General features: G+C 38.9%; 1 protein-coding gene across 1 annotated transcript in view; it reads left to right on the top strand.

The window, feature by feature from the left end:
- The window catches only part of clasp1a (cytoplasmic linker associated protein 1a), a 97,476-nt gene extending 82,123 nt beyond the window's left edge, over positions 1–15,353 (top strand). The window contains exons 36-42 of the mRNA XM_063005986.1: positions 198–438; positions 2,437–2,493; positions 3,055–3,227; positions 4,353–4,481; positions 7,647–7,853; positions 10,653–10,769; positions 11,625–15,353. Of these exons, the coding sequence (XP_062862056.1) occupies positions 198–438; positions 2,437–2,493; positions 3,055–3,227; positions 4,353–4,481; positions 7,647–7,853; positions 10,653–10,769; positions 11,625–11,711 (1,011 nt within the window). The 3' untranslated portion in view covers positions 11,712–15,353. The remainder of the gene's footprint in view (positions 1–197; positions 439–2,436; positions 2,494–3,054; positions 3,228–4,352; positions 4,482–7,646; positions 7,854–10,652; positions 10,770–11,624) is intronic.
- The last annotated feature ends 9,852 nt before the right edge of the window (positions 15,354–25,205 follow it).

Raw genomic sequence — 25,205 nt, forward strand, 5'->3', positions numbered from 1 at the left:
AGTTATTGGTTCATTATTGACACCTTTACTCCAGACATCATATAAAATGGTTCACAAGGTATTATCAGGCAGTAATACTAAGAATAATGATGCTAAACAGTATATTGTGAAGGCTTTTTACATTTTTATTAAATATTTCTTAATCACCTCTGCAATCAAGTACTAGTTTAATGATTCTGACTTATTAACTCTTGCAGGTCAGCCGGGACACAGCATCACCTGGATCTGATTCTCGGTTAGGGTTGGATATAGTCGAGGGCGGTCGCACAGCATTGGATAACAAGACGTCTCTCCTCAACACCCCTTCCGCTCGTTCTTTTGCCGGTCCAAGAACGCGCGAGTTTGCACCATATGGTTATGGAGACACCATCGGTGGTTATGATAAGAGCGCTCTAAAGGAAGCCGTCTTTGATGACGATGTGGAGCAGTTCCGTGATTGTGAGTTTGCTTTCTGGCAGTGATCCTTTTTTTGGTTTGTTTTTTTGGCATGCACGTTGTGCTTGTTTCATACCACTTCATCTCGTCATCATTGTCTGTGTTATATTTAATAGAAGACACACAACTGGTTTTAGTTTGGTAATCGGTGCCTGTCATAAAAAATAGCACAATTATAGAAATCTACTAAACAATAAGTAGCCTTAAACACATCTTCAGTTTTAGGTACAAATGTATACATTTACAACATCACTGTCAATTTACATTTGGTTTGATTTGCAAATACACAGTCTGAAAAATGCCTTAAATAATATATTTTTTTGATTATTTACATTAATATAAATCTAAAACAATTGTTTAATAAACTCACTTGCTGTGCTTTACATACGGTGTACGCAGCTTTAAAAATGAACCACAGCAGAATAAAGTACCTGATTTTAAGCCTGATTCTACAACTAGAATAAAATATTTTGAGGTGCCCAAGCTTTCTGTTGATTGTTGTCTGGGTTTGACATGTATCTGACATATGCGCTTGTGTCAGAGGTCATCCCTGGGCATCAGATTTATATAGGCTCTTATATTTTTGGAATAAGCAGAAGGAAAAGTTTCAGGCGAAAAACTGTAAATAACCCTAGGCCCCCCCTAACCCTTTATTACTGATGCAAAACTTTGCACAAAATACAAGAAGTAATGTTGGAGGAAATCTGACTCTAGATGATAGCCAGACAAAGAGGTGGCAACTGCAAAGCCAATGCATAGCCTAAAAATCTCTTTCCCTCTGAAATTTTGAACAAATTGTAGGTATTTGTAATAAATTTCTGTTTATATATGTGCTAGTAAATAATATAATAAATTATGCTAAAATAATAAAATTTACATTATTAGTCCAAATAATACATTGTTAATTAGATAAATAATAAATGATGCCAGATGATTATAAGTTCAGGTGTCTACATACAGACTTGATTGACTATGTATATGGAGGGATGGTTGAGGCCCAGTGATGGATTGATGTCCTGTCCAGGGTGTGTTACTACACCGAGTCCAGTAATTCTGGGCAAGTCAGACCCACCGCAGTAATGACCAGAATAAAGTGGTGACAAAAACATGAAAATGAAGTAAATAATTATTGATGCCATTTAAGTGATCATCTTTCAAGCAACCGATTGTTCACAACTCCTGCTGGACATAGGGCAAGCTGTACCCTAGTGGTTAAGGTACTAGACTAGTAATCAGAAGGTCGCTGGTTCAAGGTTGCAGCTGTTGGGTCCTTGAGCAAGGCCATTAACCCTCAGTTGCTCAGACTGTATACTATAGATACAAAATTGTCCATGACTGTGTTTGACATTAAACTTGTGAACTAATTAATCTTGTGTAATGAGTAACTACTGTTCCTGTCATGAATGTAACCAAAGAGTAAAACATGACGTTAAAATCCCAATAAACAAACAATAAATAAATTCTACACTTTTTCCTTTCTTGCGCTATTAGCGACTTGCGCACTGATTTTACAAATCAGTATTTTCTTTTCTGTAGCTTTTATTCCACTTTTTCTTCTACCGATTATTAATGTTTGTTAATTTTACGGATATGTGAGTAAGCGATTTTCATCTGCGAATGATAAATTGCGTGTTTTGTAACCCCTAATCAGCAATGGATCAGGTATTGTGCACCTCCAATAATCAAAAATTTTATCTAAACTATAAGTAGTTTTATTAGATGTGGATAAAAATAATACACACAGCAGCGTGTTGAATAATAAATCATTCTAATCAGTCAGTATAAAAACAAGTAGCATGGATGTTAACATTAGACTTCAAATTAGTTCCAATTCGTTGGAACTTCATGAATTGGCATATACTGTATATATTCACATTCAAACAGAAGGAAGTAATTACAGTAATTACCAAATTGTTGTAAGAGCCGAGGGAGGGTCTTGCTTTTCACAAAGTTTCGTTCATCACATCCCTGCTGTCCTCCCTCCTTTTCCTTCCTCCACAGGCCGGCGGCAGGAGTGTGGTGAGAACAAGATGGTGCTCTCCAAGGGCTTTACTCCTGGTAAAAGCCGCCATGATAGAATAAGATATTGCTGCCTCCTGCAAACATCTGTCCATTTATGTTTCATCCTCTTTTAACCTGCATTGTAACATTTATCCCCATTTTTCCATCCCCTTCTTGAATTGCATGGCTTCTTCTGTACTAGCGGTGCTATAAATACCCTTTAACGCTTAAATCACTAATACTATTCAGCAATGTGATATTATAGATTGTTGGGTGGGAGCTTTTTTTTATTGCAGTATGTTTTTCCGTCCAATACTTAGATCATTGCTTTTTGCCATGTGGAAAAACCTGTAACTTCTAACTCTAATTGGTGTGTGTAATAAACTTCATTCCTTGCTGTTTAGCAAAAATGAAAGTTGCTTGCTTACAATTCACCAGAACACTAATAAATTTATTTCATGTATGTATACAGCATTAACTTTTTCTATATTAAAAAAAACCCTCTTTTTACCTCATACTGCAGGAACACATGAAGCCCAATGACCAAATTATGTAAGAGGTTAGCAGCCCTGTCCTGTTGGTTTTCCTGTCTGATTTATGTTGTTTTGGATCCATCAGATTTGGTGGCAGACCTGTTGAAAGAGCTGTCTAATCACAACGAGCGAGTGGAGGAGAGGAAGGCGGCACTAGTGGAGCTGCTAAAGATCACACGGGAGGACAGTCTGGCGGTGTGGAATGAGCACTTCAAAACCATTTTGCTGCTGCTGCTGGAGACGCTGGGAGATAAAGATGTGAGACTTTTTATTATTTATATCTCTATACTGATTAGACCCTTCACCGCTGACTGAGGACGCCTCTCAACTGACATGCGCCCCCTCTGGTACGCACAGTCAGTACAGATAGTGCATTTTTCACCTGCACGAGTCGAGTTCATATACTTGACAGGCACTGTGCAAGGAGGGCCACACCCCCATCAGCATTATTCCTCAGCATTATTCCTCAGCATTATTCCATCAGTCAGCCAGCATGAGGACCTATGATCCGACTTTCCTACCCCTAAGAACAACAGCCAATCGTTGTTCATACTGCCGTCCAGCCTAGTCAGAAATGCAGAGCTGAGGTTCGATACGATGTATTCGAAACCCCAACTCTGGTGAGCTAGCATACTTTACCGCTGTGCCACCTGAGCGGCTAAAGATGTGAGACTTGAGCGGGACAGCTATTTGCACATTGGTCACATTGTGTTGTGTTGATTTTTACTTATTGCTTTGTATGCCAAACTGTGTTCAAGAACATGATTGGTTTTTAAAATAAAGTGTGGAACATCACACATGATGCATTCAGATTGAAGCTCATTATTTTATAATCATGTTAAAGCGAGAATATATATATTCTCAGTATTTCATGACTTTTCTTGCACACTTGTGCTGCTGCAGCTTGAGTTGGATACCACATGCCTGATCTGATAGATTTAATTCAGAATAGCATTTAGTCCCTTTGCTACTACACTCCAAATTGTGGTCAGTCAGGTCTATTTTAGTTAGCTTTCAATATCTTTAAGATGTCATGGGGTCTGAACTCTTTCTGAAAAAAAGGATTTCTGAAAGATTTTACTCTTTATATTTCAATATAAAGTGTATCGTTAGAGAGTGGGGCATGAAAAACTAAAATGTTTTCATGGTTATAGGGAGTTTTTATTAACGTTTCAAATATAAATCCTAAATGTGAAATTAGATCAGTGTGCAAGACACTTTGCTTTATTAAAAAATGCATTTTAAAGTTAATTGTCATATACATTTATACATATAATGTCCTTGGACCGGAAATGCCACCGATTCGGCGGAATGGCCCATATGACGAGATGTATGTGATTGAACCATTGATTGAACTTTTTTTTTTTTTTTTTTTTCTTTCAGCACATGATTCGGGCCCTGGCTTTGCGGGTTTTAAAAGAAATTCTAAGGATTCAACCAGCCCGCTTCAAGAACTATGCAGAACTCACCATCATGAAGACACTGGAGGCTCACAAGGACTCTCACAAGGAGGTTTGAAACATTTGCATTTACATTTACGGCATTTAGCAGAAGCTTTTATCCAAAGCGACTTACAGCACTGTGACAGTATATTGTGTAATTGAGAGTTAAGGGCCTTGCTCAAGGGCCCAACAGTGGCGAGGCTTGAACCAGCGACCTTCGGATTGCTGGTCCAGTGCCTTAACCACTAGGCTACAACTGCCCTAAAACAGTGAGTGGAGTGATTTGTTCTCCATCAATTCATCAATTTATCATTTAACTTGACTGTCTCGGCCTTCAGTCTTGTGTGTTTATGAGCTGTCTTGGAAAATGATGGATCTTACATTTAAAATGCAAAGCACCTCATGGACTGACTGAAGGTGTAACGTAAAGCCTCCACAAGGCTTTTTATGTGCCTGCTAAAATTTGTTTATTTAATTATTATTATTTTTGTCTTCGACCAATTTTTTTTGCCTCGCGACCCACCCAAGGGTCAAAAACCTTGCATTAGTACATAGTATTAATTAAGGTAATTTAGAAACATTTAGCAGCACCTTTCTCCTTTGAAAGGTTTGTCGTGGTTAGTCAATCGCAGTAAAAGTCTACACCTGAAGTAACAGTGCACCAAGACATAAATGACATAAATCCATGTGTGACATTGCCACATAAAAAGTGTTGTTTTTAAAAAAATAAATAAATAAATAAAAAGGTCTATTTTAGCACATTAAAACTAGGAAAAGATTTAATAAAATAACTCCTTGCAAGGGTAAACTTTTCTGTGTGCATTCATTTAAAGTATAGGAGTTTTGCCATTTGGTCAAGCAAGAAAAAAACAAAAAAAACAAAAGGGCCATAATGAATTCTTGTGAACCATTATCACTGTTCCTTTAAGAAGGCTGGGGGCGGAGCTACTGAGGAGGACTACATAAGGAGGGAAAAAGGCGGGAAAAAGGGGGGACAAAGGAAAGTTTGGTGTGTTTTGGGTTATTCTGGGGATAAAGGCCCAAAAGCCTCCAACTGTTATTTTGGGACCCCACCATGGCACAAGGAACAAGCAGAGTGGAGAGGATTTAAAGCCTGGAGCTTGGAGCACTTTGTGGAATACGCCGGTGAGATCCAACTGGTTTTTTTTGTGTATTTTTTGTATTTTTGGCAATGCATTGTTAAGGACTGTTTTTCCAGAATTTTTTACTTGTGGGACAAGATATTTTTTTTTGGACAATTGTTGTATTGGTGAACACTTTGGCTTGTTGGGATTTTGGAGGAGCTGGGGAGGGGGAAATACATGTGTTGTTTAAAGAAGAAAATAAAATAATTATATTGTAAGAATGAGGTAATTTTTGTCAAACTGCAGTGTATATTTCGAACAAATAAATGTAACACCTAGAATTGAAAAAATATCAAGTTAATTGTTACACATGAATGAATTTTAGGGTGCAGTACAAAATATGCGGTCAGTTTACACTGCTTTCTGTGCCAAATATTACCATCATTCCTTTAATCTTAGTGCTGCTTTTGAAAACAAATGAGCATACAGTAAGCTATGACAAACTAAAAACAAAAGTTTTAGATAGTGATGTTGCAAATAAAAATGTTTCTGTGCAAAGTTTGCCTGGTTGTACCTTGCGGAGTCACATTATTATGACCACCAGCTAATATCCAGAGGACCAGTCTGACTGCAGTGTATACCACAGCTGCTGGAGGGTGTGGGGGGAGGATCCATAGAGCAAACATGATGATCAAAGTGGTCTCACAGATGCTCAATTGGGTTCAAGAATGGGAAATTATAGGGTCAGGGTAGTACTTGAAAGTCTTGGTCATGCTCTTCCAACCAATGTCTGACATTTAGCCATGTAACATGTTTAATTGTCTTACTGGAAGATCCCATCTGCCCCAGGGAAGACAATCGACATATATGGGTGTACAAGATCTGCAAGAATGCATTCATACCCAAATCTGTTGAGAGTGCCTTTCACACTGTATATACCCACCAAGCCAGTTCACGAAACATGACTTCCTTCATGAGCTACGTGCTGCAGCTGTCGATACTAGGGAGTGGTCATTATAATCGACAGTGTATTCTAGACCATGACTTCACAGAACAATTAGCAATTAAGGTGAAGAGGCTTATAGAAGTTTAATCTTAAACAGGATTATTAAAGTTACAGAGCTATAGTGAACACCCTCTCTAATCCCTTTTAGTACAACTTATTCAGTAACTGATGAAATGAAAAGTTCATTGAACCATCAATTAAAATCTGGTTACTCTGGAAAATTTGCTAGATGGAATGGACATAAATGTAACGACAATACTGCAAAGAGCTGTTGTTTTTTTTCTTATCAAAGATGCCTCTAAACTTCCATTGGCAACATTACATTAAATTACCAATGGTATTGATATATGGTGTAGCACTCCGGTGGCACAGCAGGCCTTTAGGCTAGACCGCCTCTGCTGAGATTAAAACTTGGGGCAGCTAGTGGCTGAAACCATGTGATAGATTGGCACCCTCTTCAGGATAATCAATGCCTTGATTCATTAATTCATGTCTAAATGTCAACAAAATCTGGGTGGGGAAGTATTTAAATGCATTTGTTTATTCTATTCTGTTCTTGTACATATTTATAGGTACAAAGTAAATACAGTATGTTACTATAGCTACAGCTTAAATTTTTATTTCCTCTGTGTTCTATTTGGGCACGGTGGCTCAGTGGGTAGCACTGTCGCCTCACAGCAAGAAGGTCCTGGGTTCAATCCTCATGTGGAGCGGTCCAGGTCCGGGCATTCATTTTTAATTCCTCTGTATTCTCTTTGGGCACGGTGGCTCAGTGGGTAGCACTGTCGCCTCACAGCAAGAAGGTCCTGGGTTCAATCCTCATGTGGAGCGGTCCAGGTCCTTTCTGTGTGAAGTTTGCATGTTCTCCTTGGTTCTCCGGTTTCCTCCCACAGTCCAAAGACATGCAAGTGAGGTGAATTGGAGATACTAAATTGTCCATGATTGTGTTTGAACTGATTGATCTTGTGTAATGAGTAACTACCGTTTCTGTCATGAATATAACCAGTGTAATGTGATGATGTTAAAATACTAATAAATAAATGAATACGTTTTTTATTTGCATATCTCATATCCATAGATTTCATAAAAGTTCAGTGAAGTAGAGTTTATGATAAGCGTATCTTTTTCTCTGCTTCATGCACAGGTGGTGAGGGCTGCTGAAGAGTCTGCCTCAACTCTGGCTGGTTCCATCCACCCAGAGCAGTGCATTAAGGTGCTGTGTCCCATTGTTCAGACTGCAGATTACCCTATTAATCTGGCAGCTATCAAAATGCAGACTAAAGTGGTGGAACGCATCAGCAAGGATTCCCTGCATCAGCTGCTTGCAGACATCATTCCTGGACTCTTACAAGTGGGTTTCTAATGTTTTTGTTATGCATGTTTTTGACTTGTAACATGTCAGTCATGAAAGTGAATTATGTTGACAGACAGAACCGGGATTCTGAACTAAAACTTGGCTTTACAATGCTCACTACGTTCATTTACATTACTAATATTACTGTGTACATACTAACTTACTAATTAAGTATAAACAAATTTTAAGCTTGATGCCTGCAACACACTTAAAGTTGGGACAGGGACAAAATAATAGTAAAGATTTATAGAATACAGTGGTACCTTGTAACTCAATGTCCCCTGAACTCAAAATCTTTCTATGCCCTTCGTTGAGAAATGTGTACCCTTAAACTCAACGTGTTCAGTTTGTTTTTTAAAAATTTATTTGTTTTATTTCAAATTAACAATGAACAGTCGCTTTGTTCAGTGCTCAGCTTGAGTGGTGCGGTAATATGTCCTCAAAATGCGAACATGAGACGAAGCTGCATAACCGTCAAATCCACTCTGAAAGCTCCACATGTATCTGTGTTTATCTGGATTTTCCTCACTGTTTCACTTGTGTAACTTGTGGTATAGCTCGAGGTTCTAAGAAATTGTTAAAATCAGCATTTTATTTCAGTGTTTTTTATATTATATTTGTGTTATTTTCAGTGTATACATGTCAAAAACAACCCCATTATTTTACATTAGCCTAGAATATATGCAGTTCCACAGGACCATGGAACACATTAACAGGTTTTCCAAACATCCTTATGGGAAAAAATACCTTGGAACTCGACGCCTTTTAAACTCAACGCCACTCCCAGAACCAACTGACGTTGAGTTTCAAGGTACCACTGTATTTAAGTTACACCATTTTAAAAGACTCTAGGCTCAAGCAATGATGCTTCATTGCTCACCACATTGTACCAAACTAAATTTGATGCAATTATGTTGTAGCCTAACTTTTTAAGATCAGCAATATTATGTAGGGGTTGATTAATTGTGACATGGTATTATTAACAAAATATCCCACTACTCAGAAATATACTACATTATTTATTTCACATTGTTTGGTTTGCTGCATCATTCAACTGATAAAGGCTTTATTTAAAGCAAAATCTAGCTCTGCAGAAAAGCTTATTTATAAATCTATATTTTGTTTGGGGGTTAAATATACAGTGTATCACAAAAGTGAGTACACCCCTCACATTTCTGCAAATATTTCATTATATCTTTTCATGGGACAACACTATAGACATGAAACTTGGATATAACTTAGAGTAGTCAGTGTACAACTTGTATAGCAGTGTAGATTTACTGTCTTCTGAAAATAACTCAACACACAGCCATTAATGTCTAAATAGCTGGCAACATAAGTGAGTACACCCCACAGTGAACATGTCCAAATTGTGCCCAAATGTGTCGTTGTCCCTCCCTGGTGTCATGTGTCAAGGTCCCAGGTGTAAATGGGGAGCAGGGCTGTTAAATTTGGTGTTTTGGGTACAATTCTCTCATACTGGCCACTGGATATTCAACATGGCACCTCATGGCAAAGCACTCTCTGAGGATGTGAGAAATAAAATTGTTGCTCTCCACAAAGATGGCCTAGGCTATAAGAAGATTGCTAACACCCTGAAACTGAGCTACAGCATGGTGGCCAAGGTCATACAGCGGTTTTCCAGGACAGGTTCCACTCGGAACAGGCTTCGCCAGGGTCGACCAAAGAAGTTGAGTCCACGTGTTCGGCGTCATATCCAGAGGTTGGCTTTAAAAAATAGACACATGAGTGCTGCCAGCATTGCAGCAGAGGTTGAAGACGTGGGAGGTCAGCCTGTCAGTGCTCAGACCATACGCCGCACACTGCATCAACTCGGTCTGCATGGTCATCATCCCAGAAGGAAGCTGACGCACAAGAAAGCCCGCAAACAGTTTGCTGAAGACAAGCAGTCCAAGAACATGGATTACTGAAATGCCCTGTGGTCTGACGAGACCAAGATAAACTTGTTTGGCTCAGATGGTGTCCAGCATGTGTGGCGGCGCCCTGGTGAGAAGTACCAAGACAACTGTATCTTGCCTACAGTCAAGCATGGTGGTGGTAGCATCATGGTCTTGGGCTGCATGAGTGTTGCTGGCACTGGGGAGCTGCAGTTCATTGAGGGAAACATGAATTCCAACATGTACTATGACATTCTGAAACAGAGCATGATCCCCTCCCTTCGAAAACTGGGCCTCATGGCAGTTTTCCAACAGGATAACGACCCCAAACACAATCTCCAAGATGACAACTGCCTTGCTGAGGAAGCTGAAGGTAAAGGTGATGGACTAAACCCAATTGAGCACCTGTGGCGCATCCTCAAGTGGAAGGTGGAGGAGTTCAAGGTGTCTAACATCCACCAGCTCCGTGATGTCATCATGGAGGAGTGGAAGAGGATTCCAGTAGCAACCTGTGCAGCTCTGGTGAATTCCATGCCCAGGAGGGTTAAGGCAGTGCTGCATAATAATGGTGGTCACACAAAATATTGACACTTTGGGCACAATTTGGACATGTTCACTGTGGGGTGTACTCACTTATGTTGCCAGCTATTTAGACATTAATGGCTGTGTGTTGAGTTATTTTCAGAAGACAGTAAATCTACACTGCTATACAAGTTGTACACTGACTACTCTAACTTATATCCAAGTTTCATGTCTATAGTGTTGTCCCATGAAAAGATATAATGAAATATTTGCAGAAATGTGAGGGGTGTACTCACTTTTGTGATACACTGTACACGTGCATATGTGTGCTTGTGTCTTAAAGTGCAAATTCTAACAGCTAGCTTACTTTCTAAAGGGCTACGACAACACAGAAAGCAGCGTTCGCAAGGCCAGTGTGTTCTGCCTGGTAGCTGTATACTCTGTGATCGGTGAGGAACTCAAGCCCTACTTGGCCCAGCTCACGGGCAGTAAGGTAAAATCATGCATTATTCTTTCTATCTGTCTTTTTCCTCTGACATCTCTATGGCTTTTTACATTTGCTTTCTTGATTATTTTCACTAAAATAAATAAATAAAAGGCAAATAAAAACAATCAAGATTAATTTGATTAGTGTTCAGGCTAAGTGTTGATGATAACCTAAAAATGCGCCTCATTAGCAGCTTCAGGATAACGATTCACCCTTGTATTTAAACTTGATACGTTATTCCATTTTTACTAAATTAATTAAAAACTTCTAGAGAAGCGGTCTAGAGATCTCAGCTGTGCTATCAACAGATTGGCTCTGTGTTTACAGGGGTAGAGACAGCGATTGACCAGGGATGCCTCATTCCTCATTGGCAGTGGCTGACTCTGTATGCAATACAGAAATTGAATGATGGCATAAACAGAAGCTACAATACACAGCACAGCCCACCTTAACGTTTGAATGTAAACATAAAACATTCAGTGACGGTGGGGTTCTGTCTCAAAGACGAAAATACTCATCTGTGTTTTGACACAATCCCCTCTGCATCCACAGAAATGGTTGGGAGTTTTCCAAACTTAGTTACCTGAGTAGTGTTTTTAGCTGCTTTACACTTTGACATCTTGGACATTTGGACTAACCGATTGCTAACTGAATTTCGGTTGGATTGTTAGGACCTCCTCATAGTGCAAATCAACCTCATAACTGGGTGGCTAAGTGTGTAGCATTGTCGCTATGCGTATTAAAAATGTTAAATCGCTAAACACAGTGTCACAGCAAACTTCATCATTTCACAATCAGTGACGCAACTTTCAATTGATTAATATGTGAATTTAATATCCATGCTGGATGTTCTCTCCACAGATGAAGCTGCTAAACCTGTACATCAAAAGAGCTCAGACAACCAACAGTAACAGCAGCAGTTCGTCTGACGTGTCGTCCCACAGCTAATGTGGAGGGCTGGCTTATCAGCGCTCTTCACTCAAGAATGGGACCTTAGTCGTGCCTCTTTCCATTCATTTTATTATTGATTTTATTTATTTTTTTCTTTTCATGTTTCTGACTATTTACAAGAAATGTTTTTGCTTATTTTAAGTATTCCTTCACATTTCTTCTTCCACGTGTGAATGAATGTAAAGAGAGTTGAAACTAAGAAGGACATGCTAGTTATTTTTATTGTTATTATTATTTACTCTTATTTGAATCACATTTTTAGAATGTTGTTTCCTGCCATCACCAAGTTCATTTTTTTAATGCATAGGCTTGCTTTATTTCTGAAGAAACAAGTTATTATTTAATATTAATGTAATGTGCTCATTTTGCAAATCTGCAGTGTTGGAAAAGTATGCATTTTTATTTTAAATAGGGGACCGTTTTGTAGGTCGAACACGTCACTTGAATCTCAGTGGTGGAGGATCATTTGGCTGGCCGAGTGATTTAAATGTGATCATAAGAAAAGATCGTAATTTTTAAGGTTAAGCTAAAATGCAACCAAATAATGTAGGACTAAATATAGACATTTATTTAAATTATATTTAAAATGACATGCCACCAGTTCTGCTTGTCCTGCAGAAAATGATCAAAAATTATTTGTTATTGAAGGATTATTTTAAGTTTATAGAATTTTATCATTTGGAGTTGCTTTTCTTTATAGCTTTTAGTTTTAAGGTAATTTATGTCAGAACATTAAAAAAGACCGATAATTATCAGATTTTTTAGTCCATCCATGATTTTGCCTTTAATCAGTGATTATAGAATCAGCATGAGCTCTTTTTTTTTTTTAATCAGTCATTAAAAAAATGTACTGTGGTGCAGTGGTAAAACACACTAGTATGCCAAAGCTGAAATCTCGAACTTGTCGGTTCGAATCTCAGATTTGTTACCGGCAGTCTGGGCGCCTACACAAACAATGATTGGCTCGTTTGCAGGGATTGTGCCGGAGGGAATTCCCCATAACTGGGCAGCACGGTGGGTAAGTGGGGTAGTGGGTAGCACTGTCGCCTCACAGCAAGAAGGTCCTGGGTTCAATCCCCAGGTGGGGTGGAGTTTGCATGTTCTCCCCGTGTCCGCGTGGGTTTCCTCCGGGTGTTCCGGTTTCTTCTCATGGTCCAAAGACATGCAAGTGAGGTAAATTGGAGACACTGAATTGTCCATGACTGTGTTAGATATAACCTTGTGAACTGATGAATCTTGTGTAATGAGTAACTACTGTTCCTGTCATGAATGTAACCAAAGTGTAAAACATCCTAATAAACAAACAAATTCCTCATAACTCATTCAATTACGACCTCTGCTCGGTGATTGATGGGGCCTGCACAGAGATGGGGGATAATGGGATCAGTGCGTGACTCTCCGTGCGCAAAGCTGATCCACATATGAACTCACATATGAAGTCAGTGTATCACGGCTCTCCTCAGTCAGGAGTGGTGGTCATTATCAGTAGAGAGGAAGCATAATGCAATTAGGTAATTGGATATGACTAGATTGGAAGGAAAATTGGGAGAAAAATGCAACAAAATTTACTATTACATTTAGCATTTAAAATGGTAAGAAATTGCAACTTGAAATAAATGGAATTCATGGTTTACATCAAAATGGCAATACAGAGCACCGGAAATTGCAATCTGAAACCAAAGGTCCTTAACTGCTCACATTAGTTAGTTTATTTATTCCAGTTGGATGTGACCAAAGTTATCAGCATGTTCTAATTGTTACCAGTGATATCAATATCAGCTTTCGGATATTTCGTGTCCAATTACCCTGAATGCGTCCTCTATACTGATTCGACCCTTCACCGCTGACTGAGGACGCCTCTCAACTGACATACGCCCCCCTCCGGTACGTACAGTCAGTACAGATAGTGCATTTTTCACCTGCACGAGTCGAGTTCATACACTTGACGGGCACTGTGTATGGTGGGCTCCTCCCCCATCAGCATTATTCCTCAGCCCTGTGCAGGTGTTATCAGTCAGCCAGCAGGGGCCGCAGTCGCATCAGTTATGAGGACCTATGACTAGACTTTCTTACCCGCTAACCCTGAACAACAGCCAATCATTGTTCACGCTGCCGCCCAGCCCAGTCGGAAAAGCCGGGCTGAGATTCGATACGATACGATGTATTCGAAACCACAACTCTGGTGCGCTAGCATACTTTACCTCTGCGCCACCTGAGCGGCTAGCTTTCGGATATTTTGACTGAATTTAAAAGAGCTGCGTACTGTAGTAAACACAATCATACGTTTGAAGTATTTGTGAACGCTGCAAAATCCTGGATGGACTACTTATAATATGGACAGATGTAAAAACCCTCTTTCACTAGAAAATGACAATCGGAATTATTAATTAAATTATTAATCATTCAAGTTGTGCTGGAAAAAAGTTCAACTATCAGGCGGGAAGTATAAGGTGTCAAATGTTTTTTTTAAAAGCCTGAACATGATCGTCTTGAGGCAAAGATGTAACGAATTAAAATAAAATAAAATCCCCACTGACTCTTAAACTGAACGGCAAACTCCTGAACTGACTTTGCTTGTGCTGCACATGAGGACTCCGTTTCCCTGCCGTTAGCAGCGGTTCATGCTTTTAAGACCGCTTGAATAGCTACAGAAACTTTAAACACTACAATGTCCTCTGTCCAGTCTTCTCCTAGTACACTTCTTGCTATGAGTGTGCACTTGTTTGAAATGTGAACAGACAGATAGAGATACATGAATGTGTCTGTGGCCTTGTGAAATTCCTCACAATCGACACACAAAGTGCTGAACTTAAAACCATGTGACCATTTTCACATGTTTGAACCTTTCAACTTAAGCAGCTTTTGCTATCGGATGCTTTTTGTACATAACTCATCACCAAAAACGGCAAAAATACTCGGCTTTTGCACTTTTTTGCACGTTAGCAAATAGCCTGCATGTGTTGGACCTCGACCGTATGGCGCCACAGTGATCGGCCTTGCTGTTGCAGATTTTGAGCTCTTGCCTCCTTGTTTATGTGGTCAGTCTGTAAATAGTGTTATTTTCCCCTTCCCCTAACACATACGAGGAGGCAGCCAAGAGTAGAATTAAAACAGGATTTAATACGTTGTCTAAAATGTGTCTGTTTTTACATCGTCTGTCAAACGATTCCAGGGAAGGTGATAACAGGACCCTGGTTTTCATTACAGTTTTTTTTTTTTCTGGAATTCTGGCTTTTACGATGGTACACTGTGCGGTGTCATTGTGTCATTTGCAGCTTTTTTTGTAGAGTGGCCGTGCACTATTGATGGACTGACGGAGTAGATTTTTTTGATGTTGCTTGAATTGGGTCCAATGTAAAAAGGAACCAACTTTTGACAGTTACTTTTGCAAGTATTACTCCACTCGAGGATATCTGGAAATGTGGGGCCACAACAAGTATTCCAACAAATTGCTTTCTGCACAAATTAACTTTGTTCTGCCATGTAACACTTGTATCTGTATTTAGATATTTTATTTTATTTTATCATCATAACTGTACAGTTGTGTTTTTCTTTTCTTTATTTTTTTTTTAAGGGCCATGTGTGAAAGATTTGTAACCTAAATTCGTTTGCCCTGAAAAATAAACCATTGTAAAAGCGTCTGATTGATTCGATTGATTTTTTTCCACAAATTTATAATAATTTATAATATAATCAGTATTAACAATCTAATTGAAACTTTGGCCACTCAGGTGGCGCAGCGTTAAAACACACTAGCACACCAGAGCTGAGATTTCGAATACATCAAATGAGCGGCTGCATGAACAACGATTGGTTGTTGTTCACAGGGTAAGGATAAAGTCAGACCAGGGTTTCACATAACTTTGTTGGCTGGTTGATGGTGTCTGTACTGAGTCGAGGAATAATGTTGATCAGGGTGTGGCTCTTCGTGCACAAAGCTGATCGGCATATGAACTCGCCTCGTGCAGGTGGAAAGATGCAGACAAGCGGGCGTGTGACAGTCTAACTCTCCTCAATTGGGGCGGGGGTCAGTTCCAGTAGAGAGGAAGCATAATGAAATTGGGTAAAAATGGGACGTGCTGAGATCAGGAGAAAAAAAACATTAAAAAAAAGTTTGAACTTTGAAAATAATTACATCTCAAAAGTTCTTAAATATATAATTATTTTCAAATACATTTGTCAAAACGTAGGCACCAATTGCCAGCCTTAAAAGCCTTTCTGCTCCAGTTTCGACCCCAGCTAATCAGTGTGACTAGCCATATTTCAGCTGACTCACTGCAGCTATCAGAACAAGACCGAATTCATGACATTAAAACTGTGTGAACTTTACTGAGAGAATTTCATTTTTACTGGTCAAAGGTTTAGGAAAGTATTGTATTGTGGTGTCTCTGAGATGGAAAGAAAACATAGCACTTTGCTCTAGGAGAATAGCCCTTTTATTTAAGAATTGCTCGTGTGAATTAAAAGGGTGTGGAAAAAAGAGGCCAGACCTGACGTGTGGTCACAAAGCACAGAGCCCTAACGTCGGCCCTGGAAATCTAATCCAGGAGGCTGCCAAGAGACCTACAGCAAATTCAAAGAAGCTATAGGAATTTCTGCTGGTTGCTGGTTGCTGGTTGTTTACCTGTGACAACACCTCTGTGACAATTTCCCATATTCTTTATATGTCTGGGCTGTGGTGTAGGGTGGCAAGAAAAACATCCATGCCTGGCTACATTTTCTAAAAACCTACATCAAGTCTGCTGAAAGCATGTGGGAAAATGTGTTGTGGTCTGATGCAACCAAGGTTGAACTTTGTGGCCATAATTCCAAAAGGTATGTCTGGTGCAAAAACAACACTGCACATCACCGGTAGAACACCATACCCACAGTGAAGCATGATGGTGGCAGCATTATGCTTTGGGCTGCTTTTCTTCAACTGGAACTGGGGCTTTAGTGGTGGAGGGCAAATTTTGGAGTGGAGTTATTATGAACAAATATTAGTCACTTTTGGCACAACAACGATCCAGCGCATCCCTCCACATTAAATAAATGATGGCTTCACCAGAAAAAGATCGTTTTAAAATGGGCTAGTCACAGCCCAGACCTCAATCCAATCCAGTTAGTTTCTCAATGAAATTGTACAAATTATGTCACATTAAAGGTGGAAAGTGGCATTGTAACAGGAGTGTGTAGAGTAATTTTTTTTTATATTCAGTGTAGGACTGTGTGTTTCATGTTTGTTTCTTTATCATGGCCTACTATAGATGGTACTTGATCTAAAAACCTAAGTTAAAAATTGTTGCTGATCTAAGCTTTTACTGGATAAGATTGACAGAAGGACAGTATTGGTTTAATATTTCTTTATATGGTAAATAAGCATTGGTTGATGTTTAGGTATGAACCCTAACTGCATACCTGTTGAGTTTTGGATTTAAAAATAAGGGAAATTTTCCGCCGCGCGCTTCCAGCCGTCCCACCAGCCCAACCGAGGTTCAGTATCCCTTACATTTTAAGACAGGTTTACAAGAAATCTAAAATAATCACCTGTGAACCACTTACAAACTGCAATTAGATGATCAGAATCTGATAGGCCTACCTTTGTTGACACTGAAATGCTGTGGACATTCCTACATGTAATTCTTATAATACAGCCTAAATGAAAACACAGTTACAAACCTTACAGAATGCATAACTCTGCCCCATCCTGCTCCTCTTTAGAAAGGTAAATTCGATGTCCCATTTCTCTAGATATTTACATGCAGTCTTTACTTTTTTGGCAGGAATGCCCTCTCTCTCCTTGCATCCATCCATCTCTCCCTGTTCCAGGTTTGCTCCCGCTGTCCGCACTAACCTCGTGAGAACTGCCACTTGCAGCAGCCTGGGTGACAGTTCTCATGAGGTTAGTGACATTTCAGTTTGGAGAGGCACAGGAATGTTTTTTAAAATTATAATTAGTGATGGGAATTCCGGCTCTTTTTAGAGAGCCGGTTCTTTTGGCTCGGCTCACTGAAAAGAGCCGGCTCTTTCGGCTCCCAAGTGGCTCCTTAGATTTTTTTGTTCCTTACATTTATTTATTACCAAATTACATGTAAAATTAATTACTAATGTAAAAACATTGTATCAAATGTTTATTATTTAAATTGTTTTATTTATATACTCAACATGGAAGAGTGCTACAACAATAAATTATAAAATACAAAAACAAAGACCCATCTCAATTAAACAAAAAGGTCTGATTGTGTATATTATTTGTACATTTGCATCTAGAGTAAAAGAACACATCAACAAAGCATCACTCAACAAAGTATAAATGAAAATAAAAAAGCAGCATCCAGGTATTTGTAAGTCTTTAGCGAAGATCCTGTTTCTCCTTCTGTTTTCATCTGCCCTGTTTTTTTGAAAAGATTCTCTTTGAGGGGACAGATGTTGCTACATTACACAGTCTATGTGCCATCACATGTAATAAGATGTGGGTAGACTGAATACACCAGTTCAGTGGGTCTGTAAAAGGGGCTCCTCGTGTCCAAACTTTACTGTTTCCTCTCACTCATGTTCCTCACCTTTCCAGCGTGTAATGTCTGCGTATGTAAAGCGCAATGTCAAACTTCATCAAGTTTTCTCTCTCTCTCTCAACTCAAACTCAAAAGAAGCTTTATTGGCATGACAAATAAGGACATTCGTATTGCCAAAGCAAGTTACAGAGAAATATTAACAATAAAAATAAGAAAGAACAAAAGTATACAGAACAGTTACATGTGCAAAAAATATAGAATAGAATAAAATATTAATAAAAACAGTGCAAAATAATAACAATAAAAAGTATATTTACATTAATGAGGTAGTAAAACAATCAGTTTGTGTGTGCGTGTGTGTGTGTGTGTGCGTGTGTGTGTGTGTGTATGAGACATGGTCACCCACTGTCCCTCACCTGGTGACTATAGAGTGCTGCTAGTGTGCAGCTCTCTCTGTGCTCCCCCAGTAGGTGGGGCAGTTTGTCGGGGTCTGGGAGGGAGGTAAAGTTGGGGATGATGTTATTAAATTTAGGGAAGAATTGGGAGCGGACGTGGTGGTACTTGGTACACCGGGTGAGGAAGTGCAGCTCCGTCTCTACTGTACTGAGAGTGCAGTGCTGACACAACCTCTCCTCCCGGGGCAGCCAGGACCGGGTGTGTCGCCCCGTCTCCACGGCCAGGTCGTGTGTGCTCAGTCTGTACCTCGTCAGGGTGTTTCTTAATTTAGGGTGGGATACTGTGCTCAGATAATCTGCTGCACTGTAGTGTCTGTTTAGGGCCAGATAACACTGCATTTTACTTTGAGTTTTAGTTTCAGTTTCCCAATAATTCTCTCAATAATACTCTCTCTCTCTCTCTCTCTCTCTCTCTCTCGCTCTCTCTCTCTCCTGTTCGTGTGCACACAGCTACGCATCTTGACCAATCATGTGCGGCTTTAACAGAAAAAAAACCCGGAAAAAAAAAACGAATCGGCTCCCGATCAGGAGCCGTATCCCGTCGTTCACTTTAAAGAGCCGACTCTTAGAGCCGGATCGTTCGCGACCGACCCATCACTAATTATAATATGGGAAAGAGGAAAGAGGGGTAAAATACGGTAGTTTCCCGGCCAAAACGGGAGACTTGACAGGTATGTAACTGAAACGATTGATTATTTTTATTTAGAGCTAAAATCTCTGCTAAAACAGCTCAGACCAGCAGGTTATGCTCGTGAGCAGCATTTTTGTTTTAAACACGTTTTTGCTTGATAAGACTGGTTGAAGACACAACCAGAAATGATTAACTTAAACCAGCAATACATTTGTATTTAATATTAGAAACCAGCTTGTCTATGCTGGACTTTTAAAAAGATGTAGTTTATATAGATTGTTAAACTGGTATATACCCTCCTGGTTATTTTAGGTTTTGGTTAGGTTTTGGTTGGCCTGTGTTTATGGTTTAGCTGTTTCACTGCAAGTGAAGTGAAGTGAATAACACTGATTATCTCTTCATCACGGCACCTGTTAGTAGGTGGGATATATAAGGCAGCAAGTAAACATTTTACTTTTACACTTTGAGACATGTGAAACGTGCATATGGAGGGAGTTGCTGTGATTCTAGTGTACTGGTCTAGAAAAATCCAGAGCTGTCCAGCACTTCTTCACACATGCAATAGTGACGTGGTTCAGTAAACTGCTAAGTCTGTTTGTAGCTAGCTGCTCTCAGCAGTCTCTAATTCTAATTCTTATAGTTGTCATGTGGGAACAGTATGAAATTATTTTACAGAAGGGTCACATGATTAGTTTTATTAGCTAGGTAAATCTTCCAGCATGGATAGGTGGCTCTGAACCACCTTAAAAATTGGATGCTGTCATTTTATTCTTTTTGCAGCTTTTTAAAATGAAACTACTCCCCTTTTTACATACACTTTTAGGTCATTTAGGAAAAGCATTTTTTTGTTGTTTTCCATCCAAATAATTGCAAATGTGCAACCAAAGATGACATACTAGTAATGCCTCAGATGTGTGTGTCTGCCTTATAATGCACTGGTGGTAAAACAGACCATGACATAATTTATGTAATTAATAAAATATCAAAACTAATTTGTATTAGTATGAAAATTAAGATGTACATTTCATGGTACTGCTTTCACTGTATGTTTGTGTTAACTTGTTATAAGAGGTTTGTCACAGGGGTTGGTGGGTAGCACTGTTTCCCCCCTTAAAAAGGTCTTAAGTTTGATTTCTAGGTGAAGCGATTCAGGTGCTTTCTGTGTGGAGTTTGCATGTTCTCATGTGTCTGCATGGGTTTCCTACGGGAGCTACGGTTTCCTCCCACAGTTCAAAGACATGTTAGTTAGATGAATTGGAGATACAAAATTGCCCATAAGAGTGTTTGATATTGAACTTAAAGTAATAAATCATTTATAACCTGTAACTACCTGTCCTGTAACCAAAGTGTAAAACATGACAGTTGAATCCTAATAAATAAACAGTGTTGTGTGTGTTTGTCTTTAAGGGCAGTGCGTGGTGGGAGGTGTGGTCTGTTGTTATCACTATGTTAACTAGAGAGCGACTGTAGTGTGTGTGTGTGCAGCGTTGACTCATGAACATGGTACCACTCAGCAAAAAACAACTCACATTTTCACCTTTTTTTTTTTATTTTAAAATTAAAAGATTTTAAGAAATTTTTAGATACACTGTGAGAAAATACATTTATTACTGTATTTTAATTAGAATTATAAAACAACTAAACTGATCTTCCGCTTTTTTCATTGGCAAGCACTTCAACTGACTCAGTTGTAGTGGGTATCACCATGAAATGTTTATTATTAAAATATATACAGTGTATCACAAAAGTGAGTACACCCCTCACATTTCTGCAAATATTTTATTATATTTTTTCATGGGACAACACTATAGACATGAAACTTGGATATAACTTAGAGTAGTCAGTGTACAACTTGTATAGCAGTGTAGATTTACTGTCTTCTGAAAATAACTCAACACACAGCCATTAATGTCTAAATGGCTGGCAACATAAGTGAGTACACCCCACAGTGAACATGTCCAAATTGTGCCCAAAGTGTCAATATTTTGTGTGACCACCATTATTATCCAGCACTGCCTTAACCCTTCTGGGCATGGAATTCACCAGAGCTGCACAGGTTGCTACTGGAATCCTCTTCCACTCCTCCATGATGACATCACGGAGCTGGTGGATGTTAGACACCTTGAACTCCTCCACCTTCCACTTGAGGATGCGCCACAGGTGCTCAATTGGGTTTAGTCCATCACCTTTTACCTGCAGTTTTCGAAGGGAGGGGATCATGCTCTGTTTCAGAATGTCACAGTACATGTTGGAATTCATGTTTCCCTCAATGAACTGCAGCTCCCCAGTGCCAGCAACACTCATGCAGCCCAAGACCATGATGCTACCACCACCATGCTTGACTGTAGGCAAGATACAGTTGTCTTGGTACTTCTCACCAGGGCGCCGCCACACATGCTGGACACCATCTGAGCCAAACAAGTTTATCTTGGTCTCGTCAGACCACAGGGCATTCCAGTAATCCATGTTCTTGGACTGCTTGTCTTCAGCAAACTGTTTGCGGGCTTTCTTGTGCGTCAGCTTCCTTCTGGGATGACGACCATGCAGACCGAGTTGATGCAGTGTGTGGCGTATGGTCTGAGCACTGACAGGCTGACCTCCCACGTCTTCAACCTCTGCAGCAATGCTGGCAGCACTCATGTGTCTATTTTTTAAAGCCAACCTCTGGATATGACGCCGAACACGTGGACTCAACTTCTTTGGTCGACCCTGGCGAAGCCTGTTCCGAGTGGAACCTGTCCTGGAAAACCGCTGTATGACCTTGGCCACCATGCTGTAGCTCAGTTTCAGGGTGTTAGCAATTTTCTTATAGCCCAGGCCATCTTTGTGGAGAGCAACAATTCTATTTCTCACATCCTCAGAGAGTTCTTTGCCATGAGGTGCCATGTTGAATATCCAGTGGCCAGTATGAGAGAATTGTACCCAAAACACCAAATTTAACAGCCCTGCTCCCCATTTACACCTGGGACCTTGACACATGACACCAGGGAGGGACAACGACACATTTGGGCACAATTTGGACATGTTCACTGTGGGGTGTACTCACTTATGTTGCCAGCTATTTAGACATTAATGGCTGTGTGTTGAGTTATTTTCAGAAGACAGTAAATCTACACTGCTATACAAGTTGTACACTGACTACTCTAAGTTATATCCAAGTTTTATTTCTATAGTGTTGTCCCATGAAAAGATATAATAAAATATTTGCAGAAATGTGAGGGGTGTACATTGTACATAATTTAATGCAAACAATTATTTTATCACCATAAAATGTTAAGTTTTTCAAATCAATTTTCATTGTGATTTTGTTTTAATGCATTGCATTAAAAAAAAAACAGTTTAAACACTGTATAAAGGCCCTGACACATATTTTAGATTAGATAGTTAAGTTTATTCATTTAGTTTATTTATCTAAGTTTAATGAATCATCAATACTATACTTTGCGGTAATATAAAACGCATAACGGTAATGATTAACAATGTTTCAGTAATGAACACTTAACTACAATTTACAATCATCCTCAAAGTCAACCATGCTCAACCATCACCCATAAGGCAGTGACTGAAAGTCTACCTAGAAGTTTTCCTCTGATAGAAGAATTCTGCAAGGAGGAGTTAGAAACAAAGAAGCTAGCACAATACTGCTGTGATTCTGAAACTGAGGTTTAAATTTTAACTGTGTTATCGACCAGTGATGATTGGTTAATGATTGGCATGGGCACAACTGACTAATGTCTGAGGGTGGATGGCTGAAACAGCATAACCATTGTGAGATGCACTTGGTCCTAAGCTTGAATAGCAGGGTTGCATTAGGAAGGGCATTTAGCGTAAAAACTGTGCCAAGTTTGGTATGCAGACAAGATCTGCTGTGGCAACCCCTAAATATGTGAGCAGTAAATGATTTTAACTCATTTAGATAAATTATTAGCCTACCGTGACCTTCAAGCGCCACAGATGGCAATGCATGATAACGCCACATGGACTCAGGAGTACATGAGAAAACCATTGTCACTAGATTCACATCTCATACCACCACTCAACAGAACCAAGCCATTGATGTGAGCAAGAAAAATCTGTGTCTACTAACCACTTGACATCCACAGCCGTTTACCTGTTGGCAGAGCATCAGACCAAGTAGGGAAGATGTAGTAGAATGGACTTACACCAATCTTATGGACATTAGGACTCTGGAATTCCCTACAGCTCCATATCCTTAAAAGTTATACAATTTCTGAATGACTGGAGCCCAAGTCTTGTGCCTCCATTTCTCAAGCCTTTTATGTTCTGTTTATAACTATTTTACCAGGACAAAGAAAAACAGACAGATACGGTCACAAATCTCCAATCTGGGGATACTGGAACTGAATTAAACTAAAACATCCTTATTAATATTTGTTCTTTTTCAGGGTAGAACTTTAAACCCAAGTTATAGTGTAAGAAATTATATTATCAGCCTTAATGAATATGTTATTATAAACCTTAATTATATTGCATGATTATATCATGTATCGATTATTACATAGTTATTATTTACGTAATAGACTGTGTGTTTGTTGTAATGGACTTGTAATGTAGTTGTTGTGATGTATGCCAAACTGTTGCACATATCTGGTGTTTGGATCTGTCTAGTTATAACAAGTAAGCTTGTATCAGTGTGTATTAAGAATTATATAGTTGAATAATTGAAAGAATTAATCATTAATATATAATTGTATAATTGAAAGCGTTTCTTTTGTGAGCCAATGTTCATGTTGAGGATGTGCTTGTTGCAGCATCTATTGACCACTAGTGGTTTGTCTCATTTGTGGGCAACACGAAAAGGTGTCCGATTTCATCACATACCCCTATGAGCGCTTCATTGCTTATTGGTTACATCCACCCAAAACCCAGTGGTGTATAGTAATGAAGTAATAATACTTCGTTAAAGTACATTCGAACCACACTCAATTTTCTTGGAATTAATTCAGTGCAGAACTCATGAAGACACGTCCATATTTTTCAAAAACTCACTTGCCGACAAATATTTTTTCAACTAACTTCTGTATTGCACCGACAGAGGAAGCATTCACGGTTATGAGGAACATGCACGTCTTTAACCATTTAATGGTCTCAACAAGAAAATAACTTTTCCTAGTTTTCAGCTTTTCCAACTTTTCATGGATGATTTTTCAGCTACTAGCTTCAAGTTGACATATAAGTTAAAAATAGTGTTTTCTTTAAATAACAGTGTCATCTATCAATCAGTTTGAGTTTAATACATTTCAACCAGGGAGTAGATACGTCCCAAACAATATTATTTAAACATAGCTTTTATACTCAAATATTTTGATTTAAACTAGTGGTTGAGTAGACAATACATATATCTACTGTATGACTTGAATGTACTACCCAAATAAAAAAAAGAAAAATTGGGACAGTATAGAAAATGCAAATAAAAAAGACGCAGTGTTTCTTACATTTACAACGACTCTTATTCCATCTTATATGAACCCAATATACTGTACATGTATTTCAACTTCTAACATACATATACATGCATTTTAGGCCCACAACATTCCAAATAGTTGGAACAGGGCAATAGTAATAAGGTGAAAAAATATATAAAATAATGACATGATTTTAAATAGGTAGTGTCAACAGCTGATTATAATCATGATTTGGCACAGAGGGATGATTTGGCATAAATTCTTATGTTGTAAAGACCTTGTTTTTCTTCATATTTTTCAAAATTCTGATTGCTTCCCTTTTTATTAACAGCATTTACTTGTACTTCCACTTTTAATACTTAAGTACAATTAATATCAGAAAATCACTTTTCATACTTAAGTACAAACATCAGATACTTTTAAACTTTAACTCAAGTAATATTCTAGAAGGTGACTTTTACATCTATCAAAGTAAATTCGGCTTT

Source organism: Trichomycterus rosablanca, chromosome 12 (assembly GCF_030014385.1).
Source record: "Trichomycterus rosablanca isolate fTriRos1 chromosome 12, fTriRos1.hap1, whole genome shotgun sequence".
Lineage (NCBI taxonomy): Eukaryota > Metazoa > Chordata > Actinopteri > Siluriformes > Trichomycteridae > Trichomycterus > Trichomycterus rosablanca.